Source organism: Symsagittifera roscoffensis, chromosome 4, assembly GCF_963678635.1.
Source record: "Symsagittifera roscoffensis chromosome 4, txSymRosc1.1, whole genome shotgun sequence".
Classification (NCBI taxonomy): domain Eukaryota; kingdom Metazoa; phylum Xenacoelomorpha; order Acoela; family Convolutidae; genus Symsagittifera; species Symsagittifera roscoffensis.
In genome coordinates this window covers 14,468,188-14,487,901 of record NC_087065.1, presented here as the reverse complement: position 1 = coordinate 14,487,901, position 19,714 = coordinate 14,468,188, and the positions used below count along the sequence as shown (strand labels likewise).

Genomic DNA, 19,714 nt, shown 5'->3' with positions numbered 1-19,714 from the left:
CAACTGTAGTTCCGAAACTTGCAGGAAAGCTATTTTTGGTTTGTTTTTTTTAAACCAAACTTCGGTTGTTAAGCTCGCAACCTCCCAAAAACATCAATGCCTTGAGCTCAAAGTTGATCCATAATTTGACACCGGTCACAACTTGCTTAACGCTTGGGGTAGAGAACTAATCGAGGGAAGACTGTTTTTAAAATAACGGAGGCGTGGAGGAAGCCGCGCCTCGGTGATTTGATCCCCTAACTACCCAGAGTGCTGGCTTTTGCTATTTTTGTACGACACCCTCTTTCGGCCAAATCAATTCTAAATTTATTGTAAAAGTTATGAATTCTGCCAATACAGTGTTTTGGAAAATTTAGTAAATCAAATCTGTATGTTAAAAATTCGACCAATATTTCTTAGTTATTCAAAATTCACTCAATGCATTTTTAGAAAACTAATGGTTGTTTTAGAATGATATAATTTTAAAAATTGTATGCAAGTTTTTTGCATGTTATACAATTGCATTTCAAATATCAATTCATTGTAAAACGAAATGACATAACTCAGGTCAAATTTTTGTGATACAGTTATTTGATTGATGCTGCTTTTTAAGTTTTTGGTTATCAAAACATGCTGATATACTTAAACGGTGGTCCGTATGAACAAACCAAAATGATTCAGCCTCACTATCCTCAAAATAGGAAAGCAGCCGCATTAATCCCAAACACTCATCAATATGTCAAAGACCCCTGAGCCAAAATTTTAGGGCTATTTTTAACTCTCGATTTGAGTTTGCAGCGATAACCGGCTCTTATTGTCTTTATATAAACCCAGTTCAAAACGCGATTCATATGTACTTTACAACTGATGACAAAAAATTTTTAAAAAATGAGTGCTGCTTTTTAAGTTTCCGGTAATCAGAACATGCATTTTAATCACAAATAAAACTAGCCATCAAAACTAGCCACAAATAAAGCAGAGAATAGATGCTATGAAATTTCCACTGCTACAGATTGATTATAGTAAAAGTACCACCGAATAAGTGAACATTTTCAATGAACACTTTTATTTGCGAGTTAGGTTAGGAAAAAAAGCAGGTTCGTACTAATACACTACGCTGATCGTAAGTGTAATGACCTAAAACAAAATGCTGAGGAGCTCAAAAAACTTAATTAAACAAAAAGCCTTGAAAAAAATTCCTAGGAACAGAATCTGACCCCTACGGGTTCTTTGACGAGTCAAAAACCATCCGAAAACAAACACACCCTACCCCGTTTAGTTCAAACCCTCTTCTCGAGAAAAGTCCTAACAGTGGAACATCTTGTTTACATCAACCTTATCAGGCTAGGACATAAGGAAAAAACAGACAAAAATAAAACCACAATTCAATTGATTAGAATGTATCAAGTGAGCCTAGCTAAAACAATAGATTCAAAACAACAAAATCAAACACAGTCAAACGTTCACGCGAAACAGTTTAAATTCAATCAATCTGAACCTCGTGATTGCCAGATTTCTTTAGATTCTTCTGATGGTACAACTTGTTGATCTCTCTTCGAACTTCCGCAAACGGCATTCCTAAACATTTCAACCTCCGATATAAAGGGTTCTTAGAGAAAAGGGGGTAAAAGATAATTTATGAAAAAATCAGACGCGGTAATTTTGTACAGTGTCTGTTAACATTTAATTTTGGCTTAAATACATCAAAAAATGATTAGATTTCGATAGCACATTTTAGTCAAACCAAACTTTTTGGAAAACAAATCAAAAATTCAATATGATACGATACCTCCCATGATGAACCCAGTTGATCATGTCCCAGATTTGATCTACCCAGCTTTGAAAATTTTTAATCCCGTGTCAGAATTGAAAAAGGGAACAACTGAACGCAGAGGGTACCAAAAAGGGTACAAGGGGACCGACTTGGTCACACTGTTTGATCATATCTGATATTTATTTCAGGTACATAATTAAATTGCTAATACAAAACAAGCCTGCTAATACAACTCTTGTCATACAAGTCTATGATATCATTCAGAATGAGAAGCGACGATCTAAATTTGCGATCTAAACAATGGTGATCTTATCATACATGCCTGGATTCTTGGCTTGGACAGTAGTCCAGTTGTCTTTAATAAACTGCGCATAGACATTGGGAGTCCTCGGAGTCTTCTGTTTCTGCTCTTGAACACCAACATTTCCCAATTGCTCGACTCTTTCCAATTCAGTCCATTTGTTCACTTCCTCCCCTCTCACTAATTGAAATTTGCCGTGACATCGACCACAGACTTGTTTTGCAAGATCGACTGACTTGCTGAATCTACCGAGCCTACAAAAAACAGTGTTTTTTACACGCCTACGGCATATGATATCATACATAAATAAAGTTTGGAAGTGTCAATAAAGTTATATATCCCAAAAAAACCATGCTTTTTTCGGTATTTTTCAGTTACATTCAGTTACAATTAAAATCATTCACGTTTTTTGTGCAATTTGCTTTTTATCAATGAAGAAGGTACCTTGCCTTCCCCTTTAGCAAATTAATAGGAAGTAAACTGCAAAAGACATCAAAAGTCAAACCACTAACACGAGTAGTACTTGAACCTCGAAGCTTATGAAGACCTATAACGATGTAGGATTATACGACTTCCCGAAAAGCTAGGAGTAAACAATAATCTATACAATAGTTGTAAATTTCAGGGTGTTTGATTTTTCCATGAGTTTTTCTTTCAACTTTGAAATAGATTGTTTATTCTTACGACTACTCAGGGTCACCATTACAGCCTAAAGACAGGCAATTCGCAGACAAGCGAGAAAACGGCAAAAAGTAAACAAAGGAAAAAAGAAAAGGCAAAATAAGCCTTTAAAAATAGAAATTTTGCTTTGTGCCGGAATCTTTTGCGAGTAGTCAGAAACAAATTTTAAACACTTAACTCCCTTGGGTACTCGTTTAGAAGTATGGTCCCACTAACAATGTCGTTTAGAGGTATGTTCGCATAAAACTACCACTGGTCCCATATAAATGTCAGAAAAACAAATTTTTTAAAGGGAGGCCGATCTTTAACCATAAAAAAATGAAAATTGAGTCTTTCAGCAGACCAGCGTAATAAAATGACACACGATTGACTATCAGACTCAAAATGACGCTCAGTCAGGGATCAAGCTTCCCCAATTAAGACAATTATCTCACAATTTTTCAATGAAACTATGAACTTCAAAAACACAACAGTCTAAATTAGCGGCAAAACTATGATTTCGCGCACAATAACACTTGTCTTGAATTGAGGCGCAGCAGAGCAAACGGTCGCTAATCGACAATGCCGCGTTTGAAGTTAGCTTTCTGACTTTATAACTATTCTGAGTCCGCTAAAAGATTGGTCGGCTAAAAAACCGGTATGTTGAAATCCCTAGCACCATTTTAAAGGTAGTTTCTAACTTTTGCAAGTGAACTGATATTTCTGATAACTCCATTTTAAAGAAAACATTAGTGGCAAATCTAAGGAAGAAATGTTTACAGGTTTCCTTTTTGCTTTCATACACTTGAAATTACTTCAAGTATAATTTAAGCGGTCTAGCGGGACTACAGTTCTAGACGAGCTGTTGAATGGGACTCATCAAAGACGGTGGGATCATCCCTTGTGTTTAAAAAGAGTAGGTTGACAGAATATGAGAACAACTAACTGTGAGTGGCACTGGGTGCAGATGTAGTAGAACTTGTAATTAATGGCATAGTTGTGGCAGCGGGTGATATTAGGCAGAGAGGGGAACAACAGAGTGGCCCAGTTGGCCCACTTTTTCCACAGTGGGCCATGACCTGCACTCCTATCTCCCGTCTGCACCCACACGGCCGCGTGACACATCTCGTGGATCAGAGTGTCTCGCAGTCTGTCTAAACACGTATTGCATTTCATAAATTACCCCCAAACACTGCTTTCACACTAACATCTTGCTTATAATAGATTTGTTATAAAAACCGTTCATTAAGCCAGCAACTATCCAAAAAAAAAAAACAGAAGAACCAAACAAAACTAGCTTGAAAGACGACTCGGCAGCATTACTGTTAACGAATCATAATCGTTCATTCAGTTTTTTGGACCACTTCACGAAGAAGCGAAGAAACTATCGCAAAGTTTGTTTTATAATTTCTTATTTTGATGCCTCAAAGTAAGCCCGTGTGAAACCAGTTCATATTTTATATTACCGCCCTTTCAGCCGAGATTCCGATTCCAAAAAAAATGTCTCAGGTTCGACAAAAGCTGGTCTTATAAAAATCGCTAGCTTTCATGGCTTTGCTTGCTTCTAGAATTTCTATGTGAGTTACGTTGAAAAAATTGACTGCTTTTTTAACAACATCAATGGAGTCAATGAAGGCTTTTATAACAACATAAAAGTCAATGAACCCAAGTAAACAGAAAACACTGAATATCTAAATTTTCGAATTTCAGAAAAAAAAACACAGATGGACTTAAAACTGTTTGAATTTCTAGATCAATTTATGATTGAAACTTTTTTCAATAAAACGAACCCAATGTGGGAAAACTGGATCAATCGGCAAACTTTTATTCCGCTGGAAAATCTGAACATTAAAATCCATTTTCGAAACTAAAAGTTGATCACATTTTCCGTGACCTTTCCACTTGTTTTTCGATAGCGGAGTTAGTGTTCCTTTAAACAAAGGAAAGGAACTGAACTTGAAACTAGAAAAAAAATCAAAATCAAACAGCGAGAAATCAAAATTAAGCCTGGTCAATTCTATGATTTCAATGAATTCTATGAAAAAAAAATCATAACGACCTATATAAGAGACTTCACTGCCTTAAACGAATCTTAACAAGCGTTGCTTTTATAATCAGTGAAACTTCTCATCGTCGCCAAAAAATTATTCCAAGTTTTGGATCAGGTTAATTGGATTTCGTACGCTTTGAAAATGTTTCCATTTAAGTTCTCGCAGTGCTCCTAACGGATGAAAAAAACATAGCCAACAGACAAGCTGGAAAGATGTCAATGAACTCAAATGTTCCAACAATGACATATTTCGAAATTGATACTTTTTTTTCAAAAAACTGCCCCATTTGGGGAAAACTGGATCACTATGTACTTTTTATATTTCGCTGGCAAATCTGAAAAACAAAATCTGCTTTCGAAACCCTCAATTAATTCACGTTATCTGTCCTTCCGTAATTGGAGAGCGCTATTTGCATTCGTTTTGACAAAAGACCTTAACAAGGAAGTCAAACCAAACTAATGAGCGTGAAAAAATTATCCCTGAAAAAAGAACAACAAAAACTACACAGCTTAAACAAGTGACTTAATTGCGCGACTTAATCGCCAAGTATTATATTAGATAACAAGAGTCAAATTACATATTACAGAACTTCCGAACTAGCACAAAAACATATCCGATTGTAAATAAGTGAACTTAATAAATTGATCAAGCAATAAAAAAATCTTTAGTTTAGCCAAAAAGTGACTCAGGATTTTTTCTGTCATCCAATTTTGTTAACTCACCAGCACTGTCAAGAATTTTTGTTGCCAGTTCAATAGTGGCGAATCTCTCGACAACTTTACTTCCTTTTGATCCATCTACATTTCTGTAGACCTCCTTCTTCGATACACAGTTAGTTCGCCCAGCAGTGGATGTCAAATTTTTATTCCATTCAATTTTGAAGGTGTTATTAGAGAACTGGAACATAAGAAAAACAATTATACTTGTTTGCTAAAAAAAATCTTAGGAACTCAAGATTTCCGGTTTCAAAAACGAAAGATTACTTCACGAAATCAAGCTTTTGAGCATTATATTTTCTCTGGTAATTGCAGCAGTTTTCTGGCGAATATCAGCTTCGATTCACTGAGATAACAAATGCATTACATTCTCGTGGATATTACATGAAAAAAAAACACACAAGGAAAAATTGTTCCATGTTACTTATATTATATAAAATAAACTTGCTAAATTATTTTAATGATTGAAAACAAGCAACAGAAATCAAATTCGAGACTGCCAGATTAGCCAGTCTGACGCAGAAAACTGGCTTATGAAACAAACACGAAAAGGAATGCATTTCAAAAATTCTAACAAACTGCTCTCGATGATCTACTAAGCGACCTAGGAAATGGGGGCAAGCGGATAATTGACCAAAAACTTACTATTCAAGAAAACTCTTCAAGAGAAAATCTTCCGCAAACGGATAATTTAAACGCCAATGAAAGATCAAAAAAAAAACTACACGAAATGTGACGGAGGGTCTACCAAATGCAATTCGCTATTTAAAGAAGGCAATTAACCAAGAAATGAAAGACATGAACGCAAGTAAACAAAAAAGACGCTGACTTTGTTTTAAAAAAATCTCAACTTTCGAATTTCAACAAAAAATAGATGCCCTTTAAGCTCTTTGAATTTCCAGAACGTTTTACGACTGGCGCTTTTTTGATAACATTAATCCATCTTGAGAAAAATGGATCAACAGGTAAAGTTTATTCTGCTGAAAATCTAAAAATTAAATTCCACTTTCGAAACAAGAATTGTTCGTTCTTTTTGCGCCATTTCCACGTTCGTATTTGTAAAGTGCTATTTAGGTCACTTTCAACGGATGTTCTAAGACTTTTTCCTGAACAAAAAAAAATCAGCAAGACCTATAAACGAGTTTTCACTACGTTCGTTACTCTTAATAAATGAAACGAAAGGAAAGACCAAAATTGATAACTTAGTCACCACAATTATTTCTGGGTAAGTAATGCGGATGATTACTTTATCGTAAGCGTCAAGGAAATTTTGATAGCGATCAAAAAGACCTCGAGAAAAACTCATTACCAAACTGATTTGCCTGAAAGATTTTTCCTAAATATATTTTGACTTGAATTAAATTAATAGCTGCAGTATGATTGATTCAATTGAAAACTTTCAAAACGTTTTTTTAGCTCCCTTCAAAGTATTCAGTTGAGCTCTCTAAATTGGCAACGGTAACATTTTCGTTCCGAATTTAGGTATTCCCCTAGATTAACTTTAAAACTTGTTTTCCCGATTTCAACTCAAATCCTTTTTGAGTTGAAATAACACAAGACTGCTCGTGTCAGGGTAAAGCCCTGAATATTCCGAATGTCCATAAACTAATCTCGAATAGTTTTTCGTTGGTACAATATTGATGAAAAACTATGATTTTTAAGCTGCATATTAAGAATTGTTTATTGACTTGAAAGACCGATTAGCCTGCCTCAATTGAATCTGGAACAATTTTGTGGTGCCGGATAAGTCGCCACATCAGCATCAAAGCATTAACGCGCTTTTTGTCACGTTAGTCTATTAGCAAACGTTTCACAGCAACCTTTCAGTCTAGTGGTGAGCAAGCCGCTTCTAGGACCACAAAGATCTATGGATCGATCCATGGAAATATTTATGAGAATTGGTCTGAATAAAAAAACCACCCCAAGCGTATATATTCCTTACTTTCTTCGAAAATCGGAACAAAAAAACCCATTTGTTCCAACTATTTTAAATTTTGTGAATATGAATAGTTAAAGTGAAATTGACCTAATACTTCGGTATTGTCGTTTAATCAACATGTGGATGTCAACTCTTTATTAAACACAGAAATCCTAGCTCAAGGGTCAGAAGAAGATCAGCTGTTAAAAACGATGGTAAAAGCTTTGCTCAAAAAAGGATCCTCACACGATTCAATTTGGTATTCACCTTCAAAACTTCCACGAGGACTTGAATTTATCTAACGGGTTTACAGTATTCGTCTCAACGGATCCGAAGTCTCAACACAGTCACAAAACGTTATTGATTGCCTTAATGTCCTATCAAACGACACCACTTTCAACTCGCCACGTTATATACAGCCAAAAAATGTATATATGTATATATGTTCAGTAAATTAATCATAAAAAGATTTGCATCTACCTGCTACAATGGTAGCCCTATACAGGCAAAAACAAATACGCTGCATATTTGTAAATTTAACATTTCAAACTTCTTTCTAAACATTTACCATTCTGTGACCAAAATTTTTTTACGGGAAAAAAGTCTAGTAACCGGTTGCAACACACTTGCTTAACGCAAGCGTAATAAGTTTGCATGGAACAAAAGAAATTAAATCAAACCACAAAAACAAAGCTGTTAGCATGGACAAATCCAGATAACTGTAAGCGTGGATAAATTCACTTCATTTAACGAACGAATAGATATCACGCGACCTAAACGAATAAAAGTAAAACTTCATTCATCAACTCGATGACGAAACACATGCCATTTAAACCAACATGAAATTTAAGAACAAACCATATTTTCAAAAACAGTTTCGTTGAAAACTGTGAACAACATTCTGGTTTGCTTGTCTCTGTTCAGCTGCAGCTGTCTGTTGCTCATGAAGTGGAAATCTCCAATATACTCCGCATAGCGACTCGGGTCAATTTTATCCTGGGTCAAAAACCAGCATTTATTCTTAGAACTTGATTGCAATAGCCCAGGCGTGTTCGTTGATTTCGAGCGTGACGCCTTGGGCGTTTTCAAATCAGGTTTCTCTTGAATATTTACATTCTGAAGTTGGTCTGCTAAATCGTCTTCAACGGTTTTCATAATCGGGTTGCTACTTGATTGACAGCGTCGCGGAAGTTTATCGGTATGTTTCTTGACGGTATCCTTTTTCGTTCTAAGCAAAGCAATATAAGCTTTTCCATCCAATTTGTAGTGTTTATTCTAAATCAATAGTTACTAACTTGCTCGTTGAAGTTACAGAAATTGACTTCCCTTTCGGAGTTTTCACTCTGATGAATACTGAAAAATGGTTGTGTTTCAGATTTGTTTAATTTTTCAGTTCCTGTACAAACCATTCGAAAAATAATTCGAGCACACTATTGGTAGTGCACATATTGAAATAATGTAAGGCACACGGACATGGGACAGACTTCAACTTTGTTTTTAGTAAACTTTGCAGTCTGAAAAAATTTTTTTTTTATACTTACAATCTTCGAGCGCAGCATCAGCGTCACTTTCATCAGTCGTCGAAATTGAATGCCGCTGAACGGTGCGTTCAAATGTGCTTAATGACAAATTACCAGTTCTTAACTTAGAACCTTTGACATGTTCGTTATCAAGACGAGTTGAGCTCAGTAACGGTTTTGCCGAACAGTTGAAAACATCGTCAACATTCTCCTTGTCTAACTTCTTTTTCTTTTCCGCGACGTTTTCTTCCTCATAATTTTTCTGATTACCTGTCGTGTTGGAAGTATTATTTTCTTTGCAACAGTTGTTAGGGTTAAGCAATCTCTCTCGTAATGGCAGTGGACTCAAATTTACATCTATTTCGTCATCTAAGTCACTGCTTTCAATGCTTACAGTATCTTGGTCATTGTCAGATTCAAGGCAAATGATTTTCTGGTAACTGGATTTATCCGATTGCATGCTTTTCCATGTCCTTTCTCTCTCTGACAAACTTGAGCTCCAAATTGGCTCTTTTGTATGCCTCTTATCGGGAAAGCAGCTATTATCATCATAACAGGTATAAAAGGTCAACTCGCCCAACTGCTCATTGCCACTACTTGAATATTCAAGGTCAGACATACCTTAATCCTGGAAAACAAAACATTTATTACTTTCAGTAAACCTACGAAACTATCGATATACCCCTGAGAAAACGTCAAAATGCCAAAGAAAAGGACGAAAGAACACTTTATTTGCTTTAAATAGTGTATCTGTAAAGAAATTTTTGCTAAAAAGTAAATTTCAAACGTTTTCGCAACTATGTGCATCGTCAGGATTTTTACAATAAACTACTCTAAATGACGATAAAACATCAATTTACAAATGTTATTTACAATAAATCACATACAATTTGGTTCTAAACCATCATGATAAAAAATTAGCCAATCACAGTTGACCTCTAAATTACTATTAAGATTAAAATACTTTTAACCTCTAAAATTAATTAAACATTTTAAAATTAATTTGTCTGGAAGTTTCTGAGTCATAATTTCGATTTAGACATGTACGTTTTGAATAAAAAACCAAAAATATTTTGGGACTAAATTTTCAGTGTTAACTCCCTGCTCCTAAACTCATCGCGCGTGTTCAAGCCCGGTTTCTCTTTCCTGATATGTATTGCCTCTAGTGTTAGCAATTTTGTTTGGTTGTTTGACCTATCTATAATTTCCCAACTAAGATCTGCGCTATTTCCCTCAAGTTGGCATTGCTGAAGGTGGAGGCCTACCGGTGAGTCTGCTTTCCTATGTTCCTCAATTCTAGTGGTCAAATGTCGAACAGTTTGTCCGACATAGGTGGAAGTGCATCCACTACATGACAGTTTATAAACCACTCTTGACTTGAGGTCATTAGAAAATGCTGACTTCAGTGATGGTAAACATGATTGTAGTTTTCTTGTGGTGAAAACCACTTGAACGTTCGTTAATTTTCGTAACCTGTTAGCAAAATATTGGCTCTGGTTACCTCTATATTGCACCATCAGCATTGGGGGCTTTTCATCCTTTGGTGATTGAACTGACAAACCCCTGTCACTATCCAGGGGCTTGCCTTTACCCTCGATGATCTTGCACAAGGCGTCTGAAGCCACCTTTGCGGACCAATTTTCAGGGTACTGATTTGTCAGCCATTGCGCCCTATTAGTTTCCATAGCCTTATCAAATTGCTCCCAGCTAGATGTACACCTAAAAACCCTGTGTACAGTGCCTTGGATAACACTACGCTTATACTGAGTTGGGGCGCAGCTTCTATAGTTCAGTATAGTCCCTGTATCTGTTGGTTTTTGATACCAACTGCAAGTTACACGCCTATCCTGCGATATATTTATGTTCAAATCCAGGAACGGCAAATTCCCCTCCGAATTAGTTTTCTCTAGAGTGAACTGCAAATTTGGATGAAGAGAATTGGCGGCATCGAGAAGACAACTCGGCTCCCCTCTGACTGTTCTAACAATGTCATCCACATACCTGAGGAACAATTTCACCTGGGGAGTATCCTTCTCCTTGTTCTTAGCTCGGCAGCAGCTTTCACAGTACCAGACTATCTCGGTTATTGATGCGTATACGTCATCGGATATTTTTCCGCATTTTAGATGATACCAGTTTCGGCAACTCTCGCATTCAACCCCCTTTGATCTATATGTGACTTTCCTGCTGCAACATGGGCACAAGCCGTTTTTGTCATTAATTTGCTGTACCCCCGTTCCCACCGGTATTTGTTGTCGTAGAGCAAATTCGTATTCTTTCAGCCATAAGTTTGCCAGAATTACAGCGAGGGACGCTCCCATTGCTAAACCATCAACTTGTACATACCATGAATCATTACACTTGAAATATACTTTGCTGACCGCCATATTCAAAAGCCTTTTCATGGTTGCTCTTTGAATTTCAGGAGGAGACTCCTGGCTGTACAGCTTCTGTAAAGCAATTTCAATTGCCTCCTTCAGGGGAACGTTGGTGTACAATTTTTTCACATCAAGAGATATTATGGTTTCATCCGGATCTAGAGCAATGTTTTCTATTTTTTCTCTAGCCTCTTTAGTATTGGTTTCTATATTTGCTCCATCGATGTTGTCAAAAAACTTCGCAAGCATTTTGTTAAGATTCTCATACGAGCTGCCGGGAAGTGATAGTACAGGTCGTAGGGGTGTCTCATCCTTGTGTACCTTAGCTAAACCGTACAAACGGGCGGGTTGCCCCCCTGTTGATCGTATCTTAGAATATAACTGATCACTTATCTCGTCTCTTTTGTTCATGGCTAGTAACTCTTTGTTAAGTTCTTTCTCAATTTTCAGTATCACCTCATCAGTGGTTGCATCTTTTTTCACAAACTGAGCAGATTGCAACAAGGATTCCAGCTTTGATTCATATGTTTGTTTCCTCATTATGCAAAAACCAACCCCCTTATCAAAAGGCACAGCCAGCAACCCATTATCTTTGAGATATTTCCTCGTTTTTTCAACGGCTTTGTCTCTTGGGGTTTGCCGTACGTTTTTTGCATATGCCTTTGCCGCGGCTTCTATTTCACATAACGTTTCACCAGATGTTTTTTGATTTTTCAATTGTGAGAGGAAAATGTCGATATCCGCCAAAAAATGTGTTTCGTTAAATTTGTCTCTAATTGGATGCTTGGGGCCCATTGATAGCACTTCATATACCCATTCAGGCAGTTCAATATTATCAAGTACCCTAACTGATCGCTCATTTCTCCCCCCAAGAGGTTTATCTTGTCTCTCGGACAGTTTTTCTAACTTTTTTCTATGGTTTTCTGATGTTGTCTTTAAGCTTGCCTCAACTTGCCGCCTCACGAATCGGAAAATGGATGCCCACCACTGTTTGTCAATTTCTTTTTGCACCAGTGATCTCGCTTTCCTTAGCATCTCCTCGTACCTTTTCCTATCCTCATTTGCCCTAGAAGTTTCAGTCCTTAGTAGTTTCAATTGAAAATTATGCACAGCTTGGTCCGAAAAAACCCCGTTCTCGGGGACCCTAAACTTCAAAAAGTCCGGTATTAGATCGTTTTTCAGACAGTGTATCTGTAAACTGCTGATATCCTTGTCATTCTAAAACTAAACTGCAATCTAAACTCGTCATCCACCTGCACGTGGATCTGACTTGGCAGGCCCTTCAAAATTTCGTTTCATTCAGCCCATTCATTATAAGTCATGCAATTTTTGATATTTTATTAGCTATTGATATTTTGTAATTGTAATTGTAAATTGGTAAATTGTACGTCTTACAAAGACAAATATGAAAAGTATAATTAAAGTGCTCATGGAATGTGTTAAGAGTCAGTCAAGTCAAGAGTCTTGGCACGTAGAAGCGCGATGTCACAGTTGCTTGGGCGGCAACCTGATATTGATGAGTCTTCCAGGAAGATCCTGGCTTTCTGGAAAGGAGATGCAGTGTCGTATGTGATCCTCATCAACGATCTGGAGCCTACAAAGTCGGCAGACACAGTCCATATACGCTGTAAACCCTTTTTCCTGTACAATATCATGTATTTCGCGTTTATAACAGCCAATTTTAGTGCATATAATATTATGACATCCCGAGGTATAGTATACCGCAAAGATACATATTGATATTTTGTTAGCTATACATGTTAGCATAAAAATTTGCCACAAAACGAAAATGTGAAAATAAAAATTGAGAAAACTCTCAGAAATTTGTGGCAAAATGTTTTAAAATGTTACATAATAGTTGTTACATAATTTCAGTGATATTTGTAAAGTTTTGATTGGTTGAATTTTTAAAATTTTAAAGTAATGATGTGTGTGACACTTTTTATGATCAGTAACATTCGTCTACTGTAGTCACACATGAGGCTTAAGAAAAATAGGCCCTATAACCATTGGCTCAAGAGTCAACGACACTATCTCTTGTGTTTTTCTACCTCAAATCAGTCGGAGCCAATTCGGTTCGCTTGTGACATGAGACTACGACCCGTTACAGCTTAAAGGCTACTACCAAAATATCCCCCCCACTCTAGAAATAAGAACGTCCCCATACTTAGGTCTCTAGATACCCAAAATACATGAACGCCGTTAAAAACCGGGTCGGAACAATCCGTTAAGTTATTTTTTATTAGACAGAGGAACTTTGATCCATTTCAGATGGATCAACCTAAAACTCGCCTTACCTCAACATAACAATCATAAAACACACTCTAGAAATTTAAATTAAGTACTCACATCGTAGCACGCTCAAGAACTGGGAGTAATTAAGTCGGTCAGCAACTCGAGAATTAAATAATGTAACTAAATGAGTTTAATGTTTATCAGTTTCAATAACAAGGACAAGTTTTAACTCTAGAATATAGCTTCTCGTGAACAATTGGGACACTCAAGCAGTCCACCTTTCCACCGAAGGTTCACTCTAGTCCAGTTCGAATAACAATCCAATCGAGTAATGATAGTCCAGTTCTCGGGAATACGCTTGTCTCTGTTTCAGATGGGACAGCTCTACTATAGTTTTATTGTGACGGAAATTGCGAATAGCAATTTCCCATTGTTTTATCTGGCAACTTTCCCGCGATTGTTACTCGATCGTTCTGATTTCTCTTTTTCGGTTTTCAGTTATCGCGAGAGAATCGTGCATGACAGGCTCCATTCGAATTTTTGAAAAATTAAATTTCACCCCAAAATTAAGTGCTCTTGCTTTTCTCAAGGTAAAACTTCCAAATATGACCGACTGGCACAATCTTTGATCATTTTGTACAAGAGTGATCCTGAAGATGCACAAAATGTGCGAAAACGTTTGTTTGAATTTACAATTTTAACGCATTCTCAATATAGATTATAAGGCGCGAGGCACGCCTGATGAGCGAGGCGGAAGCACGGAGGAAAGAAAAACCACAAGAGTTGGCTACAAAGAAGATGCAAGCCGTGCTAGAAGAAACGAGCGAACTAGAGCCTCAAACCGCAGCTAACGACTTTAGGAACTTTTGCTAAAAAGTAGCACTGAAAATTTGATCCCATAAAATTTTTGGTTTTTTATTTAAAATATACATGTCTAAATCCAAATTATGACTCAGAAACTTCCAGACAAATTATTTTAAAAAATTTAATTAAATTTAGAGGTTAAAAGTATTGTAATCTTAATAGTACTTTAGAAGTCAACTGTGATTGGCTAATTTTTTAACGTGACGGTTTAGAACCAGAATGTATGTGAATTATTGTAAATAACATTTGTAATTTGATGTATTATTGTAACATTCGCCCGGAAGTACATATCGACGGAAAATAAAGCTAAGCTGTAAAACGACTGGCCCGCGTCTAAACAAAGCTCTACATGTTTTTCAACGTCTCTTCCAAAGCCAGTTCTTTTGGTGGTCTTCCTAACATCGGGTCGACAAAAACGTTACTGTTCTCCGGCTTCGATCAGAACGCTCAAATTAACTTAATTACATGCAAAATAGTGAGCTCATGGCTGGCTCTCAGTATCCCCAGACCACGAGGTCACTCCTAAAAACAGGCCTACTACCATTTATTATATTACTATTGTTTTTGAAGAAATTTTTGCTAAAAAGTAAATTTCAAACGTTTTCGCAACTATGTGCATCGTCAGGATTTTTACAATAAACTACTCTAAATGACGATAAAACATCAATTTACAAATGTTATTTACCATAAATCACATACAATTTAGTTCTAAACCATCATGATAAAAAATTAGCCAATCACAGTTGACCCCTAAATTACTATTAAGATTAAAATACTTTTAACCTCTAAAATTAATTAAACATTTTAAAATTAATTTGTCTGGAAGTTTTTGCGTCATAATTTCAATTTAGACATGTACGTTTTGAATAAAAAACCAAAAATAATTTGGGACTAAATTTTCAGTGTTAACTCCCTGCTCCTAAACTCATCGCGCGTGTTCAAGCCCGGTTTCTCTTTCCTGATATGTATTGCCTCTAGTGTTAGCAATTTTGTTTGGTTGTTTGACCTATCTATAATTTCCCAACTAACATCTGCGCTATTTCCCTCAAGTTGGCATTGCTGAAGGTCGAGGCCTACCGGTGAGTCTGCTTTCTTATGTTCCTCAATTCTAGTGGTCAAATGTCGAACAGTTTGTCCGACATAGGTGGAAGTGCATCCACTACATGACAGTTTATAAACCACTCTTGACTTGAGGTCATTAGAAAATGCCGACTTCAGTGATGGTAAACATGATTGTAGTTTTCTTGTGGTGAAAACCACTTGAACGTTCGTTAATTTTCGTAACCTGTTAGCAAAATATTGGCTCTGGTTACCTCTATATTGCACCATCAGCATTGGGGGCTTCTCATCCTTTGGTGATTGAACTGACAAACCCCTGTCACTATCCAGGGGCTTGCCTTTACCCTCGATGATCTTGCACAAGGCGTCTGAAGCCACCTTTGCGGACCAATTTTCAGGGTACTGATTTGTCAGCCATTGCGCCCTATTAGTTTCCATAGCCTTATCAAATTGCTCCCAGCTAGATGTACTCCTAAAAACCCTGTGTACAGTGCCTTGGATAACACTACGCTTATACTGAGTTGGGGCGCAGCTTCTATAGTTCAGTATAGTCCCTGTATCTGTTGGTTTTTGATACAGGGACTATACTGAACTAAAGAAGCTGCGCCCCAACTCAATATAAGCGTAGTGTTATCCAAGGCACTGTACACAAGGCATTGTTTTTGTTCAGTAGATAAAAATCATCATCTCAATCGAAGATGGATCAACCCTTTCCCTCAACTCCTAGCTTCTCAATATCTGAAAATGAATCTGAATGTTAATTAAATTCAATTCAGGACATAACCAGGAAGCTAAAATTCGTATAAAACAGTTTAAGTTCAAGTCTCGAGACCCCTCCGGATTCTTGAATCCGGGGAAAAAACGTCCTGATTTCCTTTCCGGAAGGCTGGACACAATGTCCGAACACCCTTCACCGTTGGCGTGAATGGCTCTGTAACGATTGTAGCGACACAATCGTTACAACTCGGAGCGGTCTCTGCTAATACTCTGTCGTCGGTCGTTATTTCTTTCGTACTAGTTTTCACCATTACTATCGTTGTTCTGTTTTTCTTCTGGTTTTCTTCTTAAATGGCCGTTTCGACGTTTCTCGGAAGTGTGACGTCACAAATCGATTTTTCAGAAATTCGAATCTTCTGACCTTCACGATTCGTCTAATCGTCTAAATAACACTGCTAATCCCCCAAAACTGCCAATTCTCCAGGTCAGCGGCTACCAATTTGAAATTGCACTTTTGTTCATTCTGGTCGAATGTCACATATCATCATTTAGATTAGTTTATTGTAAAATCTTGACGATGCGCATAGTAACGAGAACGTTTGAAACTTAATTTTTAGCAAAAATCTCTTCGACTTTAAGGTTAACTTGAAAGCAGCGGCAAGAGATGCCCTGAATTGAATTCAACAGGGTTTGGCAACAAGAGAAACAGAACAAAAAAACAAGCTCAAACTCGAAAATCAGAGAGCTCAAGATCAGTTCACAACGCCTTTTTGAAGCATCTGAGGTAGAAGAAACGAAGGCACCGAGCAAATTGAGAATGAAGCTGAATGTGATCTCCGGACAGACATGCGGGATGGTGCCACATGGAAGTAAGAAACAATCAATAATTTCGGTGGCGCGACATCAGGTAATCAGGAATCCATGTGATACTTCGGAGTTTACCATAATGCATCTGGATTTTTATGCGGATTATCTGAGACAAGCAGAGCCACGTTCTGAATAGAGAGCTGTGCGAGCTTTTTTAACAAGATGGCACTCGAATAAGGAAACTTCACGTGCGCTACGTAGAGTCTACGGACCAAATCAAGTGATGCTAAACGTGGATGGGATATGTGTTCATATGTAGACCTACGTCACTAGAGACAATGACCGATTAGGACAATATGTTTGGGCCAAGAAGAGCTGAAGGTCCACAGAATTGGTCCTGACGCCATGATGGAACAAGTGTAACAGTCCTCCGCTTATGTCACACACGAGGTTAAGAAAAATAGTTCTCGTAACTATGCGCATCGTCAGGATTTTTACAATAAACTAATCTAAATGATGATATGTGACATTCGACCAGAATGGACAAAAGTGCAATTTCAACTAAAACCATTGGCTCAAGGGTCAGGGACACTATCTCTTATGCTTTTATACCTCATTCAGTCGGAGCCAGTTCGGTTTGCTTAAGACATGAGACTACAAAATTTTGCTAGAGCTGAGAAACCTCTACCAAAATACCTCCCACTCTAGAATTTAAAACTTCCCTCTGGCTAAGTCTCTAAAAACCTAAAACACGCGAACGCCGTTAAAAACAGGGTTGAAAGCTTACGTAAACCTTTAGCTTTCATTGAGCCGTGGACCTTTGATCCATTTTAGAAGGATCAAGCTAAAATCCAACTTATCTCAACAAAATTGTGTAAAACACACTCATGAAATTAATTTCAATGCTCAGAGAGTGACGCGACTCTAGAATTAAGTAAATAAAATAAGTAACGCAACTCTAGAAATTTTTGGTAATATATAGTTTTGATTCCAGAAATTTAGTTTTCCGAACCTTTGGGCAGCTTGACTGGTCCACCTGCCCAATCAAGATTCTCTCTTGCCCGGCGATGGTACTCTCGTTGGAATTCGCGATGCTTTCTGTCAGGAACAAGACAGCTCTGCTTGAACTGATGATTTCAGTAAAATTCGCAATTTTACTGTGGTATGATTTTTATCGACCTTCCTGCAACTTTGATTCGGATCTTCTGATTGAAATAATTTTGATTTTCAGTTGTCGCGAGAAACTTGAGCATGACATGGTCGATTTGAACTTTTCAAAAGTCACTTTTCTTCCCAAAATCAAGGCCAAACTTCCAAAAACGACAGACTGGCACAAAGATGCGGTACACATTGGATACGAAGCGGATGATACTGCACATCTGATAGAAGGAAGATCGAAGTAACAGGACTTCTAGACACAGGAGCAGTAGTCAGTGTAATGCCGATAAAGACATGGGAAAGGATGGGCTTCACCAAGGAGGACCTGATACCGACGAACTCAAGATTAGCATCCGCGAGCCGCGGAGCGATCTACATGGCTGGGAGAACTCCAATATCAGTTCTTGACATGTGAGGACAGAAAATCTGGATGAATTTTCTCGTGGTGGGAACCTAGACGATTCGAATCAGTTCATCTTGGGTCGCGACTTCGTCGGAAATTTTGACGTGATGATAGACCTTAAATGGACTGATAAGGATTAGGAATCCACACAGGAATTACGTTAAGCAATCTGTAAATACGGTAATAACTGATGAGATTAGGATACCAAATTTTTTAGACAGAAAACTAAATTTACAGCCCAGGCAGGCATTAGGAGCGAATTTTAGGATGAAAAATTTAAATACATTGAGTGATAGCTAGCATGTTTGCTTTGTACTCAGCCCGAGCAGTTACAGTTCAGTGTTTTTAGGCCGGAGCGTTTCCGTTACAAGAAATGGGCTGTGTGTGAGGGTATTGTTGAATACAAGGGAAACAACGGTTTCAATACAGCGTGGAAGAAAACTTGGCTACGCCTTACCAATGATGAAGGACTATGAAGAAACGCCAAACCTGAAGAAGCATCGATTAAAAGACTGTCCAACTCTTGTAAATAAAGATCTGGTTTGAAAAAGGATTAATGAATTGAAACCTTTAAATAATTTTTTTTCAATGAGATCTGAAACAGTTGACAGCTTATCGAGTTGCTTTAATTTTCATGAACGCCCCTCGCCATATGAATTAGAGTCTGACAAACCGGTTTTGCCAGAAGTTATGCATCTAAGAGGGGAATTAGGGAAGGAGAATTTGAGTTGCTAAGAGCAGTTTTAAATCGCAACACAGACGTTTTTTCAAAACAAAAAGCGGATATTGTTTGTTGTTATTTCTTCGAGCATGAGATCGAACTAGAAGAAGCTGCCGTTCCCCACAGGGAGGGAGCAAGGCGCATGAAACTTCATAAATTGGAGGCGTAATGAGCAGAAATAGAAATGCTGCTCAAATACGGTATGATAGAATCCTCGATGTCACCTGGCTTGTTGGGTTGTCATGGCTAAGAAGAAAGGGGTACAGCTAAGATTCTGTTGCGTCTTTCGCTACCTGAACGCGTTGACCATAAAGAACGCCTAAACAAAACCACGCATAGATGACAGCCTCTAAAAATTTGGCGATGCCAAGTTTTTCACCACACTGGGCCTGGGTTCTGTCTTCTGGCAGGCTGCTCTGCGAAAAAAGGACATATAAAAAACCAGATTTGCAT

At 37.6% G+C, this 19,714-nt stretch overlaps 3 protein-coding genes across 4 annotated transcripts in view; all 3 read right to left on the bottom strand.

Annotated features, from left to right (window-relative positions):
• The window catches only part of LOC134845154 (nuclear pore complex protein Nup153-like), a 438,386-nt gene that overhangs the window by 352,971 nt on the left and 65,701 nt on the right, over positions 1-19,714 (bottom strand). The gene's annotated exons all lie outside the window — the stretch shown is intronic.
• LOC134844771 (WD repeat and HMG-box DNA-binding protein 1-like) overlaps positions 1-19,714 on the bottom strand; it is a 473,647-nt gene that overhangs the window by 388,237 nt on the left and 65,696 nt on the right. The gene's annotated exons all lie outside the window — the stretch shown is intronic.
• Positions 1,364-9,568, bottom strand: LOC134844948 (germ cell nuclear acidic protein-like). Of its 2 annotated transcripts, XM_063861773.1 has the most exons (8): positions 8,941-9,568; positions 8,695-8,752; positions 8,513-8,627; positions 8,258-8,395; positions 5,488-5,662; positions 3,661-3,868; positions 2,076-2,308; positions 1,364-1,557 (listed from the first exon to the last, which is right to left on the bottom strand). In XM_063861773.1, exons 1-8 carry the CDS (start codon positions 9,536-9,538, stop codon positions 1,463-1,465), a joined length of 1,620 nt encoding a protein of 539 aa, XP_063717843.1. In that variant the 5' UTR covers positions 9,539-9,568; the 3' UTR covers positions 1,364-1,462. The 2 variants fall into 2 exon arrangements, with proteins under 2 accessions (XP_063717843.1, XP_063717842.1); XM_063861772.1 differs by having other exon boundaries at positions 8,258-8,627.

Excerpts from the sequence above, each read along its gene's own strand:
- LOC134844948 (XM_063861772.1), bottom strand. The coding sequence starts at position 9,538 with ATGTCTGACCTTGAATATTCAAGTAGTGGCAATGAGCAGTTGGGCGAG. Across the intron at positions 8,753-8,940 it reads TGATGCTGCGCTCGAAGATT|TATTCATCAGAGTGAAAACT; the intron begins GTAAGTATAAAA and ends ACCATTTTTCAG. Across the intron at positions 5,663-8,257 it reads AAACTGTTTTTGAAAATATG|TTCTCTAATAACACCTTCAA; the intron begins GTTTGTTCTTAA and ends CTTATGTTCCAG.